General features: G+C 42.2%; 1 protein-coding gene and 1 non-coding gene across 4 annotated transcripts in view; one reads left to right on the top strand and one right to left on the bottom strand.

The window, feature by feature from the left end:
* Mrpl39 (mitochondrial ribosomal protein L39) overlaps positions 1–18979 on the bottom strand; it is a 41488-nt gene that overhangs the window by 7914 nt on the left and 14595 nt on the right. For 2 of the 3 annotated variants that reach the window (XM_027412378.2, XM_035444362.1), the window contains 2 exons: positions 16932–16979; positions 15628–15731 (listed from right to left, as the gene is read on the bottom strand). In XM_027412378.2, coding sequence (XP_027268179.1) covers positions 15666–15731; positions 16932–16979 — 114 coding nt within the window. In that variant the 3' untranslated portion in view covers positions 15628–15665. Of the gene's footprint in view, positions 1–15627; positions 15732–16931; positions 16980–18979 lie in introns of those variants that run through there. The other variant, XM_035444363.1, reaches the window with a different exon arrangement.
* Positions 11633–11722, top strand: Mir155 (microRNA mir-155). The gene has a single exon (NR_105132.1). It is a non-coding gene; the product is annotated as a microRNA mir-155 (primary transcript).

Below are 18979 nucleotides of genomic sequence, written 5' to 3'. Positions count from 1 at the left end.
CTAATGTAAACTGTTTTATTCATCTCTCTGTGCCTCATTTTCTTCCTCTCAGAATGTCCCAAAGACCCAAAGAGCAAACTCGTATGTGGAGTTTTAGGGGAAGGCCTGATTTGTGTCAAATGCTTTATAAATATGAGTTATAATTGACATGGTCACTCTTTGAAATATACAAAAGGGAAATTTTATGCCTTAAAATCAGAGGTTCTTAGAATGCTCACAAGTTCCTTAACCAGCCTGGGCAGTCTGTAAGTTAACTATAATTTCCAACTCTGCATTTATCCAGGGGTTTAGAAAGCAAGGTTCTCAAATCAATTACACATGAACTATTCTAACATGTCTTCTGACATTGGGGTGGAAGGTCCAAGTGTTGGACAGTGGTGCTGGAATGCAGAGTGAGCCACCTGATCTTTAAATTCGTGTATTTGAGGTTGGCTCTGTCTCCATCCTCTGCTCCCTTCTGTTCCTTCTTCCCGTGAGCTGAATGGAGGCTCCTGACCTTACTCTCGCTTGCTAGCTTGCTAGGATGAACTTTGTTCGTTTCCACTGGACCTATCAAGTGGCCTGCTCTACGAAAATGCCTTCTTTTGGTAGACGGAAGGAGGGTGAGAGGGTAAGGAATAGAGTCCTGGGTGGGCAGGAGGGAGGCAGGGGAGTGAAGGGAGGAAGGTAACCTTGGTGGGGTCGAAATGCAAGAATATCCAAGCTGTGTATCTTTGAATCCCCACGCATAAATGCAGGTCCTAGCAGGTCTCAGACCTGTTTGCACATTCCGATCTGGGGTCTGGAAGGGTCACGAGGGAAGAGGGCCCCACACCAGGATGCCCTGAAGCCTGAAGTCTGTCCCAATGAAAGCTGGGGATACAAGTCTTCCACCTGGGTCCTGGAGTTGGGCCCTGCCACCCAGCTGCCCGAAGTTAGCAACTTCCCCCTCCAGCCTGCTGGGCCAAGTCTGGCTGTCATTTGAATGTGTTTCCTTTAAGATAGAGCACCGCGGAGCAGGTCAGGAAAGTACGCGGAGCGTGTCAGAGAAAACACGCAGTGACCCCCGAGGAAGGCAAAGGGGAAACACCGGGTCCTAGCGGCGCTGGACTTTTTTCGACTTTTCCTTTAAAAAGAAAAAAAGTTTTCGAGCCCTAGGTTCCAAGAACAGGCGGGAGGGGGGCGAGGCGGGGGCTTTTGCAGCCGCGCCGGTCGGTTATGAGTCACGAGCGGGTTATAAAAGGGTCGCCGGTTCGCAGCGCGGGCTTCCTGTGCGCGGCCGCCGCGGGCGAGCGGGCGTCTGGGGACACGGAGGCAGCCGAGGGCAGCGGAGGCCGGGGACGGCTGCGCAGGTACGGCGGGCGGCGGGAGGGCGGCCGGCCCGGGACGCGGGGACGCAGGGGATACGGGGGACGGGCGAGCGGCGGGCGGGCGGGCGGCGGGCGAGCGGGCGGGGTTCCAGCGCGCACGTGGCCGGGGACCTGGGCCGACAGAGGTGGGGTGGCCGGTGGAGGAGAAGGAAACCTGATGGAGGGGAGCTGCGCGGTGCCTGCCCTTGGGGACAGAGGAGCCCAGGACGGCTTAGCGAGGCCGGCGGCAAGTGTGTGAAGTGGAGGGACGGAAGGGATTGGCTTCGGCTACTAAATAACCCATCCGAAAGAAATAAAGTTAGGTTCCTGTAGTTTTTAATTAACCCAGTGAAGCCCGGCCAACCTTCTGTACCTACTCCTGTTGTAGTGAGGTAAGGGTTTCTTGAGGCACCTTGGTTGTCTTTTTTTTTTTTTTTTTCTTCTCCGAAATCTCCTGTGAGTGTAGATCGTTCTCAGCTTTCAAGAATGGGACAGATCTTTTGGATTTTGTACCATCTAAAGCAGAGATATTAGGGTGATTGATAATACACCCTATTTTGTAAATCCCATAGCTGACAAAAATAGGGTCTGGACTATACTAAAAATGGGACGCAGAGGACCAGACAGGTGAAGTTACTTCTCCAACATCACAAAGCACATCCAGGACGAGCTGTGATTTGAAGAGCCCAGTGGCACCTGACGATGATCGCAGCTTACATTTTGTGTCAAGTGGATAAGGGGAAGTGCACACTATAGATGCCTTCCTAAGCAAAAGTTACTGTTTATTGCCTCACCTTACATCTTCAGAAGTCACCCCTCTTTCTTTAACTTTACCATCGTGTATATTCTAATTACCAGCACGGCCAAATGTGCAATAATCATAGGATTCGTCTTTAAAAGTAGGTGTGTGTGTAAAGTAGTTCACTGCTTGTAAGTGAACAGTAATATATGCTATTTAATTTTCAGAGCAACTCCCTGTGTGCCATCTAATTGGGTGGTGACAATGACAGGAAATTGGCAGGGTAACTAGTGTTATCTCGTTTTTTGACAATGTGGACTGGGACTTGAATTTTCTCTGGTAAGATCATGGATTGCTTAAAGTCTTCAGTTGAGTCAAGTGTGGGCTGGGTGGTGTGCAGCCTGGAGACAGGCAGCCTGCGAGCCATTCTCAGTCAGGCTGGGTTTCATGCTAGCTTGTTGCCAAGGGACCAAAGCACATTTTAAGTACTTTGGCTGCAAGGGCTGTTCCTCTCAAGGGGGTTATAAGAAATGAGTTCCCTTGAAGAGTAGGTCAGCTGGCCATGGCTGCAGGACCTAGCTTCCTGAACACACAGGTTGAGAGGACAGTATCAACCCTGGGTGACACACACATCCAAGAGATACAAGGCATAGCAATGGTCTTTGCCCCAAACACCACTGTAGGTTTAGCTTGAACATTTACTAAAATAAACATAATTTATTGATCTTTACCTCATAAAATCCCCTAAGTGCCACGTTCTCTTTCTGGAATGGCTCTTGTCACATTCTACAGTGCCAGGACATAACACTGAGCCTGACGCCAGAGACCCAGATGATCCCAATAGGCACAGCACCGCCCTCATGGATGGAAAGTGGAAAAAACGGCTAACAGGATGCTGATGAGCTATTTGATGATTCCAGCTTCGGTAAATCAAACACCCAAACTAATTACCGTGTGCTAAGAATGCTGACACTATTTACTTCCCATGTGTCAGTGGGATAAATCTGTAACCTTTGCCCTTGTATGTCAACAAATGATTCCTCTAAATAATAAGTCCATTTTAAAAGACCCAGATTTTAGCCTCTGGAGCTTTCTCATCAGCAGTTATCTGTGTTACAGCCACGATCTGCGTGAACATAAGGAAGTCTTTTTCAGGGTAGAGTAATAGTCCTTAAGCCCCATTTTTGTTGTTGTAGTACACCTTTTGGATTCTAATGGAAATCATATAGGCTTTTTTCCAGAGATGAATCGGAGGGGTGGGGACTTCCACACACAATTCTGCACTTCACACCAGCAAGTCAGAAGCCGAGACTGTAGTCCTCAGCCATGACCCTCATGGGTGGTCCATTTACTTAGTCCCTATTTTAAACTTAAGAGGACTAAAGGGCTTGAGGAGAGGAGAGTGGCTTGTGCATTCTTCACTGTGACTAGGTACCTCTATCTTGACTTTCTATTTTCTGTACCCTGAGTTATTGCTTCACTGAAGCTATTTGTTTTAATAGCGTTATTGTTTGGGCATTAGCCCTCAACTTACAGAAAGAGCCTAAGACCTGCCAGTGTTCTTAGAGCCCCCTGTATGCAATGGTCCTGTACCTCATTTCCACTGGGTCTCAGATAAGTGGCTGGGACTGAGTTGTTTCTAAAAATCTCTTAATCTGAGATATTATATGATTCCACAGAGACCATCAAAGTCTATTGTGTATAGCTCCTAAGACTCCTAGGAGTACATTTACATCCTTTATGTCCAAAGAAAGTTCTAGTGTGATCACTCCTGGAAGCCATTATCAAATGCATCTTTGTCCTTTTCTGGGTCTTCTGGGCTCTCTAAACCAGCAAACATTTTTCTGATAGTGGGAAGAATAAGAACATGAAATATTTTGTTTTAAATTATAAAACTTCCAAAAGCCTCTTTTTAATCCCTTCTTATTCTCATATACTAGCTACAACTTCCATGTATACACATACATGTATATGAGAATACATATATAAGAAAATATATATTACAGATAAAAAGCATAACATATGCGCACACACACACACACACACACACACACACACACACACACACACACCTTTTAATTTGAGATCTTCTCTATAATTCTTTCTTACAATGAAATCCTTAAGGCCTGCTCAGCAGTGTCTTTGAACTTATAGTATCCAGCACCTCCAACAAAACCACCTCAAAAGAACATTACCTTCAAATTAGCTTGTGCCATAACCATCAGCATCCTTACAACCCCAAGGCTCTTGGCTATGTAAAAGAACACTAAAATGACCAGCCTTGAACACAATGACACACTTGACAGAAAATGAGACTTAGCATCCTTAAGCAGCTGTAGCTTAGCATAGATTGTAACTATTTATGCTGGCCCTGATACACAGGGAACCACGTAGACAGACAAGGTTAAGACACTGGCACAGGAGACGCATGAAGAATATCAAACTGTTAATGAAACTTGAAAGCTGATGTTTAGATAGGACTTCTGTCATTTTGGATGTTCTATATAAAGTTTTTCCCCTGGGTGTCTTAACCCAGAGACGTGGTCCTTTATTTGTCCATTCACCATCAGATGAGCCAAAAGTGGAGAGTGGGCGAGCTGTTATGCATGGTTGTCCAGGCACATGTCACAATGGTGTCCTTCCTCTCCCACTGTTTGACATTGAGTTAGATCAGCTGCCTGTGCTCCTGTTCCTGTGTATACAGGGCTAGTGCTCCTTCCCACTCTTGTGAGGAGTAAAGCAGTGGGTTAGAATGGTACTGGCTACCCAGGCCATCCACAGTGCTTGCTGTTATTACGTATAAGTGTGTGGTGAACGTGTATATGTCAGCAACTTGGAAAGCAAGATATAAATGCAGTCTGAGGCTGTAAAGAATATAGGCACAAAGAGATCTCTAAAAATTCTTGACATGGTAAAAAAAAATTAAGTGTTGAAAGGTTTTAAGAGTTGGAAAATTCATTCATCTCCTTAATGAAAAGAAAATAATAAAATAGTGAGAAAAATATTTTCTGGGGCAACATTTTGACCTTTTAGCAACTACTTCAGAGATCAAGAAAAGAAAAAAAATGTTTTATATAGGATTTGTGTCACCTATAGCTGGAATTAGGATTCAACTATCCAGTGGTAAATATATTTGCATGTGTACATTTAAAATGGCAGAGTTAAAGGTCTCCAAGTTGGCAGAATGCTTGACCAGAAAGCATGAGCCACATGAGCCATGGGTTTGATCCCCAGCTCCATATAAAATGGAATGGCAATGTTAGCATGAGATTGATTAATGTTCAGATAGTTGATGTCACAGTGACTGATAACCTTTGAGCCCTGACTGGAAACTTGACACTGGTGTCACTTAAGCTGCACAATGAGTTTGTCAGTAAGCTCTACCATTGTCTGATTTTAAAGAAAAGGCTAAGACTTAGAGAAGTTAATGAGCGTGCCAAATACCAAAGATCTGGCAGCTTTGGTTAACATCATGGATGAAACTCAAATTCCAAACAGAATTATGAACACGCCTAGACCTTTCGGGTAGACTTTTTGTTACGCTATCTCCCTACCACTGTGTATCTATATCTACATGAAGAAATGGCTTCTCACCCCTAAGTGCTTTCACACAGATCCCCTAAGAATAACATAATCCTAAACAACAAAAACTCATGACGATGGCCTCCAAGTGTGGTTTTCAAAGTACAGATGAAACTTAGTTTTTACTCACCAGTTCAGACGGTGACACCTACTGGTTTTCTCCAGATTTACTTTATAATGACTACTCTCTGGACTGGGATCTCAGTACAGAATCCTCTAAATGGGTTCATTCTCATCTGGAATGCCAACAAATTTATTAATATATTTCCACACCTGAGCTTCTACCTCACTAATTCAAGAGCGTTTTCTATTATTTCAACCCCACCGGAATGTTCCAGTGGCAATCTAAGCCCACTGTGCAGGGAGAAATGCCTTTAAAGGATGTCTAATGTTTATTCTGGACTGAGTGCTCTGTCCCAAGCACTGAGACCCGATTTCTGCCCTCATACAAAGCAGGTTAATAGCAGAAATGCAAACACCAATTCTCATGCAGGGTCAAGAGAGAATGAACCACCTGGGCAAAGACAGGATGGTCACATCAAGAAGCAAGTAGAGTCTATCCTCTGGGAATGTAGAGTGCATATGCTTACTGCCTAAGTGTGTGGTGTCCCATAGGGACATCTTGGAGAGAAAAAAAAAAAAACAAAAAAACTATATTCCTCATTTGATTTCTTAAAAAATTGGCAAATGCTATCATGTATATAAAATAAATGGTATGGACTTTGCCTTGTAGTTCAGAGTAATCACGTACCTGTAACTCACACAACTAATTTTTAACAAGACAAAAGCAAATCCTTCTATTGTAGGAGCTGACATAATTCTTATTACATAAATTCTTGCACACGTGGAGCCATTATACTGTATGTGAAGAGAAAAAATATGAACTGTTGCTTATCAAGGTGTTTTAAACATGTGGCTATAACTAACAGATAACACATGAATTTCAATGGGGAATTTTATTAAAATTAATTGGTGACAATGTGTGAGCCCAATATACAGAGGAAGTTCATGAAGAGCTGACCCTTAAAGAGTGATAAAATATTATAGAATTAGTAACTGCCATGCATTTATTTCCCAAGATGGAAAAAAAGAGAAGGTTCTCAAAGTGAAAAGATGAGAATAGTTATTAAAATCTTCTTACTGGAGTTATGGCATTACAAAGTTTGCCCAGTACATGGCAAGCCTTTGTATAAATATGAAATAAGGAATAAAGCGATAGATCACATCTCACCAGTGAACTCGCCCCTTACTGTCTCTCTTTTTTTATGTGTATTTCATAATATTTTAGCCAAGCTTTGGGCCTTGACTCAGCCAGTGAAGTCACTGAAGTGAGGCAGTTGGTCCCTCCCTGTGATGCACTGATGTGGGGAGAAAGCTGGACTCGGGCTCACTCCACTCAACATTATCTGCTCACTCCACCCCCAGACTCTGGGGGAAAAAAATCCTGTTTTTTTCCATATCCTTATCTGATGAGTGAAGATATTAATCACAGCCCATAATAGAACTATTAGGAAGGTTACTTCAGTTCCACAGGTCATTTTATAAAAGTATTCTAGTTGTAAAACTGAGAAAGACAGAATCTTTTAAGGCCATTATTTTTTCTCTTTTCTACATTCATAATTAAATGTTCTCTCAGTATTATATTTCTATAGTGATCCCATCATAGCACATGGGCACTCTTCTGAGACAGTTCAAAAGTATGCCATATTTTTGCTTGTATATTAATCTCACTGGAAATTCTCAAAATACATAAAGGTATGTATATTTAAGCTATTTAGTATCGTTGTGGCCTCTTTTAGTAAGGAACTTTAATTTAGAAATGTTAGGCATTTTCAATAAAGATCTCTTAATTAGAAATAAAGAGCAGAGAAGGAATTAAGAGTTTTATGAAAGAAAATATTATGATACAAAGAATTAATAATTCCCCACAGAAATGGCTTATGGAGGGATTTCTCTTAAATGTAAAATTAAATATGAAATGTACTCTTACCTAATTGACCCTGAGTTCAGAATACAGTTTATTACCATAAAGCAATCATTTTACCTTTTTGCCTTTAGAAGATACCGTTGTGCAGCTCACACCACACATCCCTCTCTGATGATAAAACTCATGGGTTTAAGAGGAAGTAGAATACTAGTTATTCCATTTCCAGAAAGCAGAGAAGGAGATGCATCCTTAAAATCAGTTGCTGAGATGTGATACAGGCTAATAACGTTCTAGAGAAAACAAGCAACAAACTTCACAAAACACACTTTAAACAGCAGAAACTGAAATACTCCTTGAGACAAAAACTATTAGTCTGTATATGAAGCATTATTGAACTATGGTCTCATGGTGTTTACAATGCAGAGAAGCTGAAATACAGAGAACCACCAAAGCTTGGAGACACCACTCAAAAGTCTAATTTGTAACTCTTTTATGTTGAATGTAAGATTATTGACCAAGTCATTCTTTTTTTGACCAAGTCAAAGTCATTCTCACTTTTGACCAAGTCATTCTTTTTTTCCCGACTAAAACCTACCTACCACCGTGTGGGACCTTTCTCCTCAGCCTCTGCTTGGCACCATGAGGGGCTAAAGTGCAAGCTGACTGAGGACCTAAGCCCCACCCACCCCTCCTCCCCACTGCACTTCAGGAACTTAATGTTGAAGCCTTTCCAGCCCCCTAGTTCTCCCACACTCAGAGACTCAGACTGAGAGTGGAAACCAGGCCCTAGGGCAGATGAAGAACTTTTGGAGGTGCAAGTACTTAGTGCATCATGTTCAGTCATCTTCAAATTTCATCTTAGGGCAAAAGGCAACCAAGAAATTAGCCAACTATGACTAGCCCAGAGTTTCCCTGGGTCTTGGTATTTTTTTTAAACATCTGCATTAACCTTTACTTCCTACGTCCCTGGTCTAACCCAGAACCATAGCTTCAGAATACTTAGGTTCAGGATAAATTCTGGTGGGAAAAACCAGATGCTCCACACATGCAATTACATGCAACTGGTTGTAGTAAGTAGATCCATATGGGATTCAACTCTGAATTTTATCTTTGTCGCTATGTTTTTAAAGGTAATAAAAGTAAATGCATAAAAGCATGAGAAATTAGTTAGATGAAGTCAACTGAACTAAATCATTTTAATTTTCAAAAGCATGGCTCTGTTTTCACCTAGTAACTTTAGAACTAAAATTTGTGTTGTTCTACCAATACACAACCATGGCTTTCCATAGAAGTGGGTGTACATTCACTTCAGAAAATCAAGTCAGTTTCTAAATATTTGTCTATGTCAGAGTGAATAGGCAGGGCTGTCCCACAATAACTTTGGTAGGAAATACAACCACTGGCTTCCTATACATAACATTTTTTAACATGCAGTTTCTTTGGCATTAACTATCACATGGTCAGTGCTGAGAATAAACAGAAAAAAAAAAGAAAAGATGAAGATACATACAATTGTTTGTTTGCTTATTTGTATGTTTGTCTGAGACAAAGTCTCTCCCAATATAAACTAGTGTGGGCTGGAACTCCCAGACATCTGCCTGCCTCTGTCTCCTGAGTGCTGAGATTAAGGGTGTATACCACAACACCTGGCCTAGAACTCATGATTTTTTTTTTTAATAAAATGAGACCCTCACCAGATGAAAGATGCTATTTGAGAAGAACAGTGGGGATGGATGCAGAGCATTTACAAATGTGTTGGAACTCAATCAGAAACCTAAAACTAGTTACAATAGCAAACTTTGTATAAATGTTTGACCACAAAGAAATTACAGAAAATAAAACAGGCCATGCCTAGGACATATTCTCTGAACAGATTACCTGATAACATCACCCCTGGCAAATCAATAAAGACTAGAAAGGCTGTGAAATCCTATGCCCCCCTCATAGCTCAAAAAATTGTCATGCATTAAAGCCTAATTAAAATTTCCTGGAGTGTCCCTTAGGTTCAGATCATACTGCAGAGAAAGAGTAACGTGCTATTGAGGGAATGCTATGTTGTTGGTATTTGTCTGAACACTATAGTGCTTATCACTGGTCTAGATTTCTACCCAAGTCAAGAGTTGTTTTCAGGAACGGTGAGCAGCAATTCCATGGTGTTATGTTTCGTTATTTATTGAGACAGGAGCTCATCTAGCCCAAGCTGACCCAAGGCTGAAATTAGTTGACAGCCGTCTTCAACTGATGGTCCTCTTGAGTCCATCTCTCAAGTCCTGGAGTCATAGGCCTGTACTAGTGTCCAGTGTGTGTGGTACCTGGAGATTGAACCTCAGGTTTCATGTATTTGTTTTACAGATAAAATATGCCAGGTGTGGTGGTATGCAGCTATAATCCCAGAATTTGGGAGACTGAAGTATAAGATCATGAGTTCAAGGCCATCCTGGGTTACAAAGGGCAGCCTTTCTACCTATACTAAATATCATTTATTCAGATGGTATCTTTAAAGAATAAGGCTTACAGATATCAAAGCTAGTCATGTAATAGAATTGAGTGTGTGTGTGTGTGTGTGTGTGTGTGTGTGTGTGTGTGTGTGTGTGTGTGTATTCTCCCTAGTGGGTCAAATAACATTGCCTGAAGTAGAATAATAGAATATTAATATATTTGCTGACCATTTACTGTGCCCAAGGCACTATAAAGGGGAAAGATATTATTACAATCTTGTTTTGGCTGAAAGTCTGTAAAATAAAATCCTAGAGCTGAGCAGTGGTGGCGCACACCTTTAATCCCAGCACTCAGGAGGCAGAGGCTGGTGGATCTATGTGAGTTTGAGGCCAGCCTGGTCTACTGAGTGACTTCCAGGACAGGCTCCAAGGCTACAGAAAAACCTTGCCTCAAAAAACCAAAAAGAAATAAATTAAATAAATAAATAAATAAATCCTGGATTGAAACTGTGTAATGCAAAGGTTTTCATCATGAAGCCAACTTATCTGAGAAAACAGCAAAGTTTAAAAAAATACTATCAGTAAGTATGATATATTTCCTTGGTTTGGAAATTTCCAAGCCACGATATTCTGCCGGTCAAAATATATTCACTGGGGAATTTTTCACTTGATGCATTTCTTTTGAACTTAATCACACTTCTACATCTAGCTGGTTTCATTATTAAATGAAAGAAAAGGTGGTTCCCCTCTGGTCCTGAAGGGGACCACAGCCTTGAATGACGGTCTAACTTCTAGGTTCGCCTACAGTTAACACCGAAACCAGAAACTTGTGGGAGAAATGTCACTTGATCTGAGAGAGTACAATGCAACTCTAACAGGAAACAGCAAATTCATCTCTTTCTTTTTCTACTCCCCTGACTCTGCTGGAGACAAGTCCCTTTAGTCAGTACTCTTTTAAGTCACACTTCCTTTCCACACATCACACTGAAGTCACTGCCCTGTGCTTTCCCCAAAGGAATCCCGACAGAGCAACAGGAACCTTTGCAGATAGAGTCTTAGGGCAGACCTGTATACTCTCTATATCACACACGCTACCTGAAAGAAATAAAGAGAGGACCTCAACCCCTCATTACAGAATGAAAATGGGCTCATTGAGTTATACCTTTCCTAAGTCATAAAGCGCTATTAATATCTGGGTTGTGTTCTTGGATGGTCCAGGGACCCGTAGGATATAAATCGGGTGGCAGGGGGGGGGGGTTTAACACTACATTGGAACTGAAACCATGTCCTCTGAACTTTAGCAGTTGGGAACTGTGAACAGTGGTTTTAAAGATGACACGTGCACAAATTATTCTCACCTACAAAACAGAATTTAAAGTGTAATTTTAAAATTGTCCTTTTCATTGCAAATCTTTCCGAATTTTTCCAAAACTTAAGTGTAAGCATTTAGCCAACTCTTTGCTTTCAAAGCTGAGCAGATTCAGCTACTCGGTCTTTAGAAGCGCATGCGCATACACAACCATTTCTTTTTCTCTTTGCAGGTGTGGACCAGGAAGGGGAAGCGTGTGGTTGCTGTGGCGCTTGCCTCATCCTCTGGATGCTGCGGGCTCACTGGAGGCTGTATGCTGTTAATGCTAATCGTGATAGGGGTTTTTGCGTCTGACTGACTCCTACATGTTAGCATTAACAGGGTACGATGCCTGCCTGCTACTAACATTCGCCTGGAACAAACGGCTGCCGTGGGAGGGTGACAGCGCCCTGAGTCACTCTGCTGGACGAGCATCGACTTCAGACTCCATTTCTTAATGTACTCATCAGAAGCCGGTTACTAGGCTGTTCCACTGTGTTAAGATAAATGTCATTTACAAGATTTATCAGCAGTATCCCAAACATCTCAACTTCAAGCCCACAACATGTTTATTTTTATCTTTAATGGAAAATGAAACTTTTGTATCATTTTTTAATTCAAAATGATGCTCATAATCACTTTGGGTGACTCAACCAGAATACAGGCTGAATATACTATATATAAAACACATTTCTATAGTATCTCTGTAGTTAAAAGTCAGGGCTGCCATTCTCCACTGTCATCAAGGGTTATCTGGAAATACCTCTTATTAAGACTTGGAATTGGCACTTTTTTTTCCATGTTACCATTTCTTATTTAGTCAACTTTGATGTAAAATTCATAACTCTTAAATTGTGCTTTATTTTAAGGGATAATTGAGACAACACTGAATGATTTTTAATATGAAGTCTTAAATGAAGTAGTAGCCAGATGGTGGTGACACATGCCTTTAATCCCAGCACTCAGGAGGCAGAGGCAGGCGGATCTCTCTGAGTTTGAGGCCAGCCTGGTCTACAGCGTGAGTTCCAGGACAGTTAGGACTATAGTGAAAAGAAAACCCATCTTGAAAATCCAAGAAAATAAGATAAAGTATTAAAAACTGACATGATAAGTAATTTCTGAGAGCTACCTGTATTTTCCTCACAAGGCACAAAAAATTAACTTAGCAAAGTCCTCATTTGAAACAAAACCCCAAATCTAGGTTCAAGTTAAATAGCAGAGCCATACAGTAAAGCTGCTGTCTCCGTTTCCTCATTTGCTTAATGGAATGAAACTTTACAGGGTGGCGTGAGACCCAGACTATTTGTAAAGTAGTAAAGTACCTCATGAATGCTCTCTTAAAATTAATCCAAAACTCTTCCTGCTGCTTTGTTATAGTTAATTATTTAACAAAATTTAATGTTTGAATTCCTATGCCATTTTTCTCCATAATATCACTTATAAACTATATACAGACAGTTGTATTATTCTATTTAATGTCTACCTGTTCTGATAGTTTTCCTGAACATTTTGTCAAGCAACTTTTTCCGCTACAAATAAATTTCATGAGTCTTTAGTTGGCTTTGAATACGTGTGTGTGTGTGTGTGTGTGTGTGTGTGTGTGTGTGTGTGTGAGTGAGTGTGTGTATGTGTGATGATGATCCTTTTTCTTTTGAAAAGCACAGAAGGTAATTTCAGAAGATATTTACACAAAAAGATGACAATGGAAAAAAAGTTATAAAGGACAGTAAGGGGAACATTCCTGCCTGCCAGGACACAGTATTCCTGTGGAAGGGCACCCCACTCCCCATCCCCCACCCCCACTGCTTTCTGCTGTGTTTGCTGCCAAGATAAATTCCTTCTCTTAACCCTTGGATCAACCTTGTGGCTCCACAGAGGTTCTGTGGAGGTGAATCGCACTCAAGGTGTTTCTTTGACTGTTATTTCTTCCGCCAGTGTCTAGCTTCAGGAGTCCTTGCTTTGAGTCTCAAATCTTCAAAATCGTTTTTTGTTGCCATGGTCACAAAGTCCCAGCATGCTAGTAACAGACTGGGTTTCCTACAGTACCTTCCTGCAGTTCTAAGTCACAAGCTCTGAACATCACAAGGCACTTTAACGAATTCTTGGAAGAGCTCTGGGCTCTACTGCATGCCTAGGCAAATTACTCACTCTGAGCCTCAGTTTCCCTGTCAGTGTATATATCTCATCTATTTGCAAGGATGGTAGGCTTAGATGAGATACCACAGAATAGAGTGCCATGTCTACCAGCATTGTTAAATACAAGCTTTAAAACATTTCCACCATCTAAATCAAGACAGCTACCATAGCAGGTATCCCTAACACTGGCTCTCCAGCCATAACCCCACTGTAACAGTCCACACAACCCAGATACGGCCCAAAGGCTCAGTCGTATCTACTGCCCAGCTCTCCTAGGCTTCTATTTGTTGACCTCTTCATCAGAGATGGGATTGTTCCTGACCAGCATTTCCAGTCATTCCAAAAGTTCTTGGAGCATGAGTAAGACTGGGTGTGCTTGGAGGGGCCGGTAAGTAATGAGGAAGTGTGAGTGTGCAAATGTGGCCGAGACTGATTTAATGAAAGGCAGTTGTCTGGGATGAGGAAGGAAACAGCAACCCAGTTTGTACCCAGAAGGCTGAAGTGAATGAAGCACTAAATTATATAAGATATCAAAGAATTAGCTAGGTGCTGACCCATTCTCCCAGACATTTATGAGTTAGAAACTAAGCTTTTCCTACTCATTACCAACAACTACATAAACCAACTAGCAGAAGAGGTGGGGGCAGGGAGTTGGGAGACTGGAGCAAAAAAATTGTGCCAAACTGAGATATTCTGAAAGCAGATGGGAAACTGGAAGAGAATCCATGCAGGCAAACTACGCATGCCCACCAAATGAAAATACCTTTACACTGCTTTAAGCAGACCCACTAAGGTACCAAGAAAAATAACTGAGACTGACACAGCTATAGAAGGCTCCAATTCTATAACAAACACAAGCTCCCAGACGTGTCCAGAATGTGCTGGGACCTGGGGGTGCAGAGCTTCAGGCCCCAAATCAAACAAGAACAAACCGTCAGCCTCATTAGCACCGTCACTTGCTAGATGGCAACTGGACTACTTCTGAGTGCTGATAGGAAACTGTTTTTCAAATTAGAATTCTGTATCTAACCAAACAGCTGCTGAAAGGAAAGCACAGGGAAAAGCCAGTGAGAAACCCGGTTCACCTTCTCTTAGAGACTTTCCTGCAGGAAGGATCAGAAAGATCAACTCCAGGAAAATGAGTTGGGCGAGAAACAGACAATAGACTAGAGGAGGGGTAATAGATATCACACGGGAAATAAAATCTTCAGACGAAACTTGGCCACCAGTTCCAGAAGTGTTCAGGCTAGAACAGGAAACACATTTTGTTTTGGCAAAGGCTTTCAAAAAAACCAATAGCCAAAGTCTGCTCAAGGGTGTGAGGAGCAGGTATTTTCAAGCACTGTTGTCAAAACCTGAGTGCAAGTAACAGACATGAGTTATGTCAGGGGATGTACAGCGAATTTCTTTTCTAGCTCTAACGCTATCTGGGCTTTTCACATTTGATAATGGTTAAGTGCATACAAAATATATTCAATAGTTAAAGTATGAACATCTGATGGGACACTCCATGGCCTCCGTTCTGAATGGCTATTCCAACTGCCTTGAAGTTCACTGAGTATGTGTACAGACTTTGGGGTCAGTTAATTTGGGTGAATACATTTTTTTTATCTGCAACATTTTTATAAAACAGAATCCTTTGGGGGCTAGCGTCTGGTAGCATCTAACAGTAGCTCCACTACCAGACTCGCACCCCTGTGCAGGTATTCATAGGAGAGGCGGCATAAAGCACAACAGACAGAGTGAAATCAACTGCATTCAGACTCCTTTCCTCACTTATATGATGGAAACACTGTTTCTCAACAAGTTGTGAGAATTAGAAGGCTCACACCCCAATTCTAACACTGCATACAAGTTCCAGGCTAGGCTTAACTGCATGCTGAGACCCTGCCTCAAAGAAAACAGAAAAGCTTTGTGTGGGGACTTAGCACCCTGGCACAAAGTGACTACACGGTTACCGGCATCTCCCATCTACAAAGGCATTATTTTGGACAAGGATGTTCACCACACACCACTGTTTACAAAAGCAGACAGTGGCAATACACAGAGTGTACTTTCAAGTGTTTATAAATGGAGGTTGTGGGGCGTGGAACTCCCTGAAGTATTCACGGAGCAGAAGCAAACACACATTATATTAAAAGCTTTTATTTTAATTTACTATACATACTTAAATTTTCGAAGGCTCTGGGGTAGATACAGTGTCCTCTGTCTGTCTAGTTTCATCCTCAGTTACCTGTAAAGACACCGACAGCCTTAGTCCAAAGTGAAAGCTTCCAGTTCACCCCTTACCCACAGTTCAGCCTCCACGCCTATGAAAACCTGCCCCACTTTTCTTCAGGGATTATTACGGACGGAAAGTTAAACGAGAAAAAAGACTCAATCACAGGCACGTTACATGTAGGCTTCCCAAGTTTCTCACCTTACTCTTTCTGTCTACAGAACAAAAGCATTACTAAGCAAAAATCACCAGAAGTGAAACACAGGGTGTTCTTAATCAGTGTATCTTGTTTGGAACAGGTTGTATTGCAGACCTAGTGTAAAGAGGCAACAGCACATCCCATGGTCCTATTCCATGGACAGAACTGTCATGAAGAAATAAGCAACTTGAAAATAAACTGGTCATGTGCTTAGTATATCTGCTGGTTAGCCTTACATTATTGTCCCCAGAGTGACTAAGTCGGAAGAGCTGAGGCAATGATCACAGGGCAGCTCTCTGACATGACTGCAAGAGGGAAGTGCTGACGTCAAGAGACGTGACACTCTTGCATCTCGAAACCTTAACTTTTCAAATGCTCGTCAAGTTTACAAAACTGAGAAAAGGCCTCAATCAGGACTAACGCAGCCGCTAAGAATAATTACCACCGTATCTTCTCTTCCAGTCCTACACTATCATTTTTATGATATTAACAATTTAAAAGGCAAATTATAGTTCTATTCTTGCCAAAAGAACATCAGTGAATAATCACTACTAGCAAGACAAGTTATTACTGTTTTCTTTGCTTCCGTCAGGCTCCCACAACCCTGTTTTTTTTTTTTTGGGGGGGGGAGTACGGGTAGAAGGTCTGCCTCAGCTCCCCCTCCTTCCTCTCCAAACCCCACCCCTCAGAAAGTCCAACAAGGGGAGGCTCCTCCCCCTGAGACACTTAAGACCTTGCTATAAGGTATTGAAGACCCAGACCCTAGGCCTGCCTCGTGTTTCCACACCATGACCCGGGTGTTGTTTTGTTCAGATTAAACCTGGTCCTATTAATTTGGCCTGATCTGATTTATTACATTGGTGGAGAGACTTAATATCAGAGTACAGAAACCTTTAAGGGAGGTTTTGGGTTTTTTTTGTTTTTTGGGTTTTCTGGTGTTTTGGTTTGGTTTTTGGTTGTTGCTTAATTTCTACGAAGTTTCTTCATAGAAGGAAATTTCTGCAGTGAAAACTTACCATTTTCCGAGATCTTTCCAATAGCTTGTCCCATATTGTAAAATGTGCCTGAAAAGAAAATATTGGCTATGAATGGCATACAGAAGGTAGCTGGAGTCTTTAGATTTATTTTTATGTGTGTGTTTCACACCACATCTACGCCTGGTGCCTGTGGAGGTCAGAAAGGGCCGTCAAATCCCTGGAACTAGAATTAAGGGCTGTTGGGAGCCATCACATGGCTCTGTGAGTTGAACACAGGTCCTCTGCAAGAACACATGCTCTTAACCACTGAGCTATCTCTCCAGCCCCCCAAAAGTTTTGTAAAAGTCCAAATCTTTACATAGCTTTTTAAAATCATATCCATGTGTATGTCTGTATGTAGGCATATGCTTGTGGAGGGTATCCAAGAACGCTAGAAGCCTCAGATGCGCTGGAGTTGGAGCCTCCCTGTGTGGGTGCTATGCACCAAACTCCGGTCCTCTACAAGAGCAGAATGTACTACTAACTGCTGAGTCATCTCTTCAGTCCCTTTATGCAGCTTTTTAAACCATGTAAGAAGATATGCAGAACTACAGTATGATTACAAATGTGAATAGAAGGCTTCTGTAACAACCCCTACCCTTGCCCCACGCCCAACCCACCAAAAAGTAACATCCTAGAAGGGAAGCTATCAAAGAGAAGTTTTTTTAAAAAATGTGATAAGGCAACCAGCAAAAAGCAAAAGTAAACGGAAAGATTCCTAATGATGATTTCCTGACTGGAGCCTAACATAGTCATCACCAGAAAGGCTACATCCAGCAAATGATGCAGACAGATGCAGAAACCCTCAGCCAGACAGCAACAGCTCAGGGAACACAGCAGAAGAGAGGGAGGGAGGACTGTAGGAGCCAGAGGGGTCAAGGGCAGACACTACGAGAAAACCCACAGAATCAACTAACCTGGTCTCATAGAAGCCAATAGAGACGGAGCGGACAATCAGGGAGCCTAAATGGGTCTGACTTAGGCCCTCTGCGTATATGTCACAGTCGTGTATCTTTGTCCTCTTGAGGGACAACTAACAATGGGAAGTGGGACCGCCACTGACTAGTTTGCCTGCTTTGGGGACCCTTTTCTCTTACTGGGCTGCCTTGCCCAGCCTTAATATGAGGGAAGGCACCTAATCTCACAGCTACTTGGTGTGCCATGTTTGCTTGGTATCCCTGGGAAGCCGGCCCTTTTCTGAAGGGAAACAGAAGAGCTGTGGATTGGGGGTAGCGGGAGAGGAGAGGAGGGAGAGAAAACTGTGGTCAGATGTAATATATGAGTATGAGGAGAATATGAGAGAAGAGTAAATTTAAAAATTTTTTAAAAAAGAAAGAAAAAATGTGTGATAAGGATATTAAAGTATAGCTCTCCACAACTGATGGAGAATGGGGGTGCAGGTGGGGTGCAAGGACTCAGTTTTCTTTACGGGGCTGACTACTGGGAGTTTGACCATGAGTAGATGGGCAATACAAATTGAACTTTTTTTCTTTCTTTCTTCCTTTTTTCTTCTCTTTTTAGTTTGGAGGAGACGTCACAAGGTAGGAGGTGGACCTGGGAAGTAAGTGTGATCACGATGCATTATATGAAATTCCCAAATAATCACTACAAACACCAGATAGATTAGCATGAACAGGGGGAAGGAACTGCACAGGACCCCCACTTCACTTGGCAGGGGTCTGCCGACCCTCCTCCTGTCCTGTCCATCATGTCCATTGTGTCAATCTCTCAAAGAAAGCATTCTTTCTACTGGGAAGCAAAAACATGCCCCACTTTCCAAAGACTACCGTTCTCTCCCTAACTAGCCGATTTCACCCCGCTAGAGGTCATCCTCTAGATCATACCACAAGCAATCACAGGGGGTGTCATCAGGACCCCCTGCAATATTGTGACACTCAAATGGCAGACCCACGATTCAGAAAATTATACCACCAAAGAATGGGCAGAAAGGTAACTGATGGTGATAGTGAGGTACAGAGGCCGTCAGTGACTATGTCACACACACACACACACACACACACACACACACACACACACACACAGTGGTC

Source organism: Cricetulus griseus, chromosome 4 (assembly GCF_003668045.3).
Source record: "Cricetulus griseus strain 17A/GY chromosome 4, alternate assembly CriGri-PICRH-1.0, whole genome shotgun sequence".
Lineage (NCBI taxonomy): Eukaryota > Metazoa > Chordata > Mammalia > Rodentia > Cricetidae > Cricetulus > Cricetulus griseus.
Note: the sequence above shows the minus strand (reverse complement) of the source record. Positions and strands in the feature narration are given on the sequence as shown.